General features: G+C 44.4%; 1 protein-coding gene across 2 annotated transcripts in view; it reads left to right on the top strand.

Annotated features, from left to right (window-relative positions):
- The first annotated feature begins 530 nt into the window (after positions 1-530).
- The window catches only part of LOC309531651 (myelin protein zero-like protein 1), a 30,988-nt gene continuing 25,475 nt past the window's right edge, over positions 531-6,043 (top strand). For both annotated transcript variants that reach the window (XM_082221261.1, XM_082221262.1), the window contains exon 1: positions 531-726. In XM_082221261.1, the coding sequence (XP_082077387.1) occupies positions 546-726 (181 nt within the window). In that variant the 5' untranslated portion in view covers positions 531-545. The remainder of the gene's footprint in view (positions 727-6,043) is intronic.

Genomic DNA, 6,043 nt, shown 5'->3' with positions numbered 1-6,043 from the left:
ACTCTGCTCGCAGTTTCATAGTAATTAATGGGGGAAACTGATAATTTTTCAACTAGTATTAAACGATGAATGCAGCGATATGGGCCATGAACAGAACCAAGAGGGCTTCCGCATGTCAGACTACGGAAATGTGAACAGATGTGAGTGGAGTGGCGTGGAGCAAGTCCCTAAAAACCGCCAGTAAGGACAAGATCCACGGTGACGCCTGACTACTACTACTGAGCCTGCGTCACCGCGTCCTTTCTGTCGGAAACAGGCCATGGCAAAGCGACCGCTCTGCAATTGCCCAGCCCTCACAATAAAGCCCCAAGGTAGCTTCCAGTCACGTGACAGGCGCCCAAAGTGGGCGGGCAGCTTCTCTTCTCAATGGCCCTCCCATGGCTGAGTGAAATACCGAGCTCCCAATCGCCCTGCGACGTGAGGAGTGAAGGGCAGAGCCTGGCCAGAAGGAAGACGCTGGATTCAGGAGGTGTGCGTGATTGACAGCGCTCCGGCTCAATACCGGCGTGGAGGTTCCCTTCGGCTCTCCCACCCCTCTTCCAACCATGGGCGGGGGTGGAACAATGAGAGGAAAAGGAGGTGGAGGCAGGAAAATGGCAGCGGCGACCGTGGCGGTGGCGGCGTTAACGGCGCCAGGAGGCGGCGGCGGCTGCAGTCCGAGGCAAGGCGCTGCTCCGCTCGCCGCCTGGCTCAGCTCGTTGCTGCTGGCGGCGGCTCTCGGCTTGTGTGAGTGGGTTTCCCGTGTCGGGGTCGGCGCGCCTGAAAGGGAAGGAGGGGAGCCAAGGAGGGAGAAGGCAGGGCGGGAGAAAAGCCTTTCCTCTTCGCTGAGCCCCGCCGTCTCCGCCTGAACTCGGGCGGCGGGGGAAGCGGAGCGCGCGCGGGAGGCGAGTCGTCTGGGGCGTGTGAACGCGACGCTGCGGCGGAGCGGAGCGCTGTTTCCTCGGTGCTGCTGTTGGGTGTTGGCGGGGGATTCCAGGTCTCCCGGAGCCCCCCTCGCAGCCCCTCCCTGGTCTCTCTCCGGTAAAAGGAAGAATGGGTGGGGGTGAGCTAACGTACGTGTCATGATGGTGGCGGGTGTACGTGTGAATCGCTTTGCAGAAGAGCCCAGGGCGGAACAGAGACCAAGGAAGAGTAGGTGACCTCTCTCTCCCTCTGCTACTCCGCCCTTTGGGTCTTTAGGTTGAGCTCTGCACAGATAATAATAAGGGTAAGTGCTGAGCCAGGCAAGAGGGGAAATTGCTGCGTCCACGAATCAATCTCTTTCCTTTCTGCTGGTACCGGATAAAGCGCCCAAGACCTCGTATGTCTAGGATTGGTGTTGCCATTGTTTGGCTTTGAGTTTCCTGCTTTCATTTGTAGCGCTGCTTTCTTAAAGCAGTGTACAGTTCTTACTAGTCGTAAAGCAATGGATGCGATGAGGTAGTCTGGTCACGGGAACAGCCCCGCAAACAGGTATGGCGATATACTGCTTCACTGCACATGCTCAAGAGTTAGCCTGGGTCAGTTCAAGTCAAATGTGTGTTAACGCAGAGTCAGTAATGAAAATCTATCCTAGGAGTTGTTGCACACAGTTTTTACACGTGCCTTTCAGAGAAATTGGCTTTTCACAACCTGGTCAAACTTACTTAGATCTGCCTGAGGGTGATCAGCTTACAGATTCCTTCTGAGGCACCAACATAATTATTAAACACAGTTTCCCATACTTCCGTTTCCTTTTCTTGGTTAAATTGCCTCATCTCACAAATGTACAATGTTGCCTTGGCCATTTCTCTGTTACGCTCTTTGAATATAAAATGTACTAGTATGCAAAATGGCTACTGGCTAGCTATATTAAGTAATGTCCTGTTATTCTGCAGCAATGAAATCAATCCATCTGTAAGCTGGGCAGGGTTTCCCCCCCTATGAACTAGCAGTGCTTTATTTTGTGAAAGGATAGTGGTTTGGACCTATGGAATATTATCTGTTTGAAACTCCCTTTTGTTCCTTATTGCTGAGCTATGTTAGAATGATGTTTTTTGTTTTAATCCCCAAGTAGCTGTTCTTTGGGCATTTCAGTTGCTTCCAGAAGTAACATATTAAATAGAATCAACATAAGCAATTTTTCATGTGCTGCTTAATACATGAGGTAATGAATAACCTGGCTTAAATCAGTGTTAGGAACTCCGATATATAAGCTAGGTGCCAAATGGCTCCTTAAAGCAAAGTTAGTCACCAAAATGGAATGTTTAGTTGCCATTTTGGGGCAAGACAGCTCTGAAGTCTGATTGTGATTCTCAGTTAAGCATCTGGCTAGTTCAGATAACAACCTTGAGCTTTGATAACTCAAGAAAGAAACGTCATTTGATCCAGGGACAGTCCACACATATATTGGTCTTTTTGAATCTCTCTTAATGGTGATTGCCCCTGCTCAGACTGCACAGAAGAAGCATTTTGGTTCCAGAAATTCATTCTGATTGTGCTGATAAAACATAACTGATAGAATTCTACAGGATGGAGTATTAGCAAGGCCTTTTTTCAGTCAGACTGGTGGAACTCTGTTCCGGCACCTCTTAGGAGGGCGCCATTGCCATTATAAGAGAAAAAAGGAGGCATTCATGGTGAGTTCCAGCATCCCTTTTTCTAGAAAAATACCACTGGGTATTAGTTTGTGAAAACAGTCCAGATCCAATGATCCCCAGGCATGCACCTGCAGATGATAGAAGTGTCAAGTGCCATCCTAGCAGCCAGGCATATTTACTTGGTTGCAAGTGGTTGAAAGCAAGGTGCAAAATGTGCCTGGCTAATTTCAAACACTGGTTTAAGTGTATTGGATATTAATCCAGCCGGTCACGGGAACAGTCCCACAAGCAGGTCTTGTGAATATGCCCGTACAGTGGTACCTTGGTTCTCAAACTTAATCTGTTCCGGGAGTCCGTTTGACTCCCAAAATGGTTCGAAAACCAAGGCGCGACTTCCAATTGGCTGCAGGAGCTTCCTGCAGTCAAGTGGAAGCTGCGTCAGACATTCGCCTTCCAAAAAATGTTCGCAACCTGGAATACTTACTTCTGGGTTTGCGGTGTTCGGGAGCCGATTTGTTCGGGAGCCAAGCTCTTTGAGAACCAAGCTACCACTGTACTAGCAAAAATATAGTGGTACCTCCGGTTGCGGATGGGATCCGTTCTGGAACTCCGGTCAGATTCCAAGGTTTCCGCAACCAGAGGGACTGCTTCTGCGCATGCACGCATGGCGGTAGACTGCTTCTGCACATGTGCACAGCACGGCAGATTGCTGCTGCACATGCACGCTTGACAAAACCCAGAAAAATACTTCTGGGTTTGCCACATTCGCATCCTGAAGGATATGCAATTGGAGGTGTGCGTATCCAGAGGTACCACTGTGGTGCTGTTTTATAATAATGAAAGAGTTACTTCAAATGGAAACAAAATATTGTTTCCTGTTGCTAACCTCATACTTCCTACTAATCAAGACAGGTATTGTAAGACTTTTTAATTTGATGTAGCATTTATTTGATTAGAATTTAAAACTTTTTGCACAACTGGCTCATAGGAGGAAAAAAACTGGCAGTGGTAGCACTAATTGGATTATTGGAAGTGGCAAAAAATGAAAACAATTTTGGTTGTGGTTTACTGAAATATTATGGGACAGTGAATTGTTCCCTTTTTGAACCCAAGTTTTTTGTGTGCCCAAATATATTTGACTTGCCTCTTCCAGAAAGTCCATTGAGATCACTTTCAGGATCAGCAAGCTTTAGTAATAGAAATAGGTCAGATTTTGTTTTTCCTTTCTACTTGGCAGTCTTCAAAAAATTCTATTTTTGTGTTGCATTGATGCCATGGATTGAAAATGGCACCACAGAAAATTAGTGATATTACTAAAGTAAATTGTGCATGTCGAATTTGGAACTTGTGGAGTCTGGAGTCTTTATTCTGAGAACCCACTACGTGCCTCCTAGACTTAACCAGTGTGCAGAAATGAACTAAAAGTGCTCCTTCTGGCCACAGTTTAGAAGCCATTATTTGTATGCTTCAGGATGAAAGGTTTTTCCCCTCCTCAGATTTAGTCATATACTTCCTTCCCACACTTTACAATTATTGAGCAAATCAAAACAAAGGCACTTGTATTTCTTTTCTTTCATTAAATGGAGCGCCTTAAGATACACCAGAGTGAGAATAATAGGACTCTCAACTGTTATCAACAGTAGTCCATTATGGCATGGTTGCAGAGCTCCAGTCAGATAAATGGCCATTTCAGAGTCTAATCCTATTTCTAACCTAGCTTCAGTTCAAAGGAACAATATTATAGACTGCTACTTTCACTCTTTGTTCAATAAATTCTAGGATAACTGACAGGGTTCCTGAATCTGTATTTGGTTTTTTTGCACCATGTCAAACTTTTCAGCTAAACATTCTGACTTCTCAGAAATGTAAGCAATACAGATAGCTCAAACACATGCTGAGACAGGAAAGGAAAATTATTCACAAAGCAACAATTAAGGTGTTTGTGCTTACATGCTTGTTCTGTATATGTATCTTTGCTAGTGTAAGTATATAGCTGGACTGGGGACGCAACTTACCGTATTTTCCTGTCTATAAATGCCCCCATGTATAAGACGACCCCTATTTTTTGAGCCCCAAATTAAGAAATAAATATTTTAAACATTCTGTGTATAAGACGACCCCCAATTTTAAACTTAAAAAAATTGGGGAAAAACATAGTCTTACACACTGAAAAATATTATATATATTTTTTAGTCTTGCGTGGATTCATTTTCAAATCTTAACATTTCAGTTCATTGATACAAAATATAGTTTCATTTCTGACTGGATAGTTGTTAATGGTTATACAGTGGTACCTCGGGTTAAGTACTTAATTCGTTCCGGAGGTCCGTTCTTAACCTGAAGCACCACTTTAGCTAATGGGGCCTCCTGCTGCTGCTGCGCCGCCAGAGCAAGATTTCTGTTCTCATCCTGAAGCAAAGTTCTGAACCTGAGGTACTATTTCTGGATTAGCAGAGTCTGTAACCTGAAGCGTATGTAACCTGAAGCGTATGTAACCCGAGGTACCACTGTAGTTTGTGGCTGTGGTTGTAGCATTGTTGTGAAACTACGTAATATTGTTCTCCTCAACAATAACTTAGAAGCTTTCCCTAGACCAAGTCAGTTTTTATAACTGGACTTAAGTATACATTCTTTCCTCCTTGCCCCACCTTAACTGCTACTGACTGGTGACTCTTTACCTATATGCGTGGAAGCCAGCAAATACTTGTTGCAAATTACAGTGATCTTTGCTTATGTGGAGCTGTTGAAAATAATCCCCATGACCTTCTTGTCGTTTTTTGTAATTTTCCATGCAAGACGGGGCTATTTCAGTATTGAAACATCTTCCAAAATTTTGCAATACCAGCTCAACAGAGCCGTAAGTAATGTTTAGCAAAGGTAGTGTAAAGAGCTCTCTGGTGACACATTTCCAACATCCATCTTCTAGCCTTTTTTAGTGCATTTCTTATTGAGTACACTGTTGGGAGGAAATAGGGCAGGGATGGGGAATTTGTGACCCTCCAGATGTTGTTGGTCTCCCATCAGCTTCAGTCAGCATAGCCAATGGTCAGGAATGATGTGAGTTGTAGTCCAACAACAGACCTACTATACAGGGTTCCTGGTATACTGCTGTCTGTGTTGTGCTTTTGGGTTCATATTAGCAACCATACAACTCAGAAGGCATGGTTTGTTGCCTAAACCAATGAGATACGTTTTTATTGAGAGCCTTCTGTTGGTACTTGAAATAGCACAACTAGCTAGTAGTCTTATAGATATTAGTTCAGCTGAAGTAAGACTTTTTCTTTAATATTTTTACACACACATGCACAGTATTTGCTGTATCTGAAGAAGTGTGCATGCACACGAAAGCTTATACCAAGAACTAACTTAGTTGGTCTTTAAGGTGCTACAGGAAGGAATTTTTTTAGTATTTGCTGTGTAATTGAGAAAACATCTTAGCGTGGACTCTTGCGGTCTATATGTGTACTTTGTTTATCTAGCTCTGT

Source organism: Podarcis vaucheri (genome assembly GCF_965113315.1).
Source record: "Podarcis vaucheri genome assembly, chromosome: 4".
In the NCBI taxonomy this organism is placed as follows: domain Eukaryota; kingdom Metazoa; phylum Chordata; class Lepidosauria; order Squamata; family Lacertidae; genus Podarcis; species Podarcis vaucheri.
This window is presented reverse-complemented; position numbering and strand designations above follow the sequence as displayed.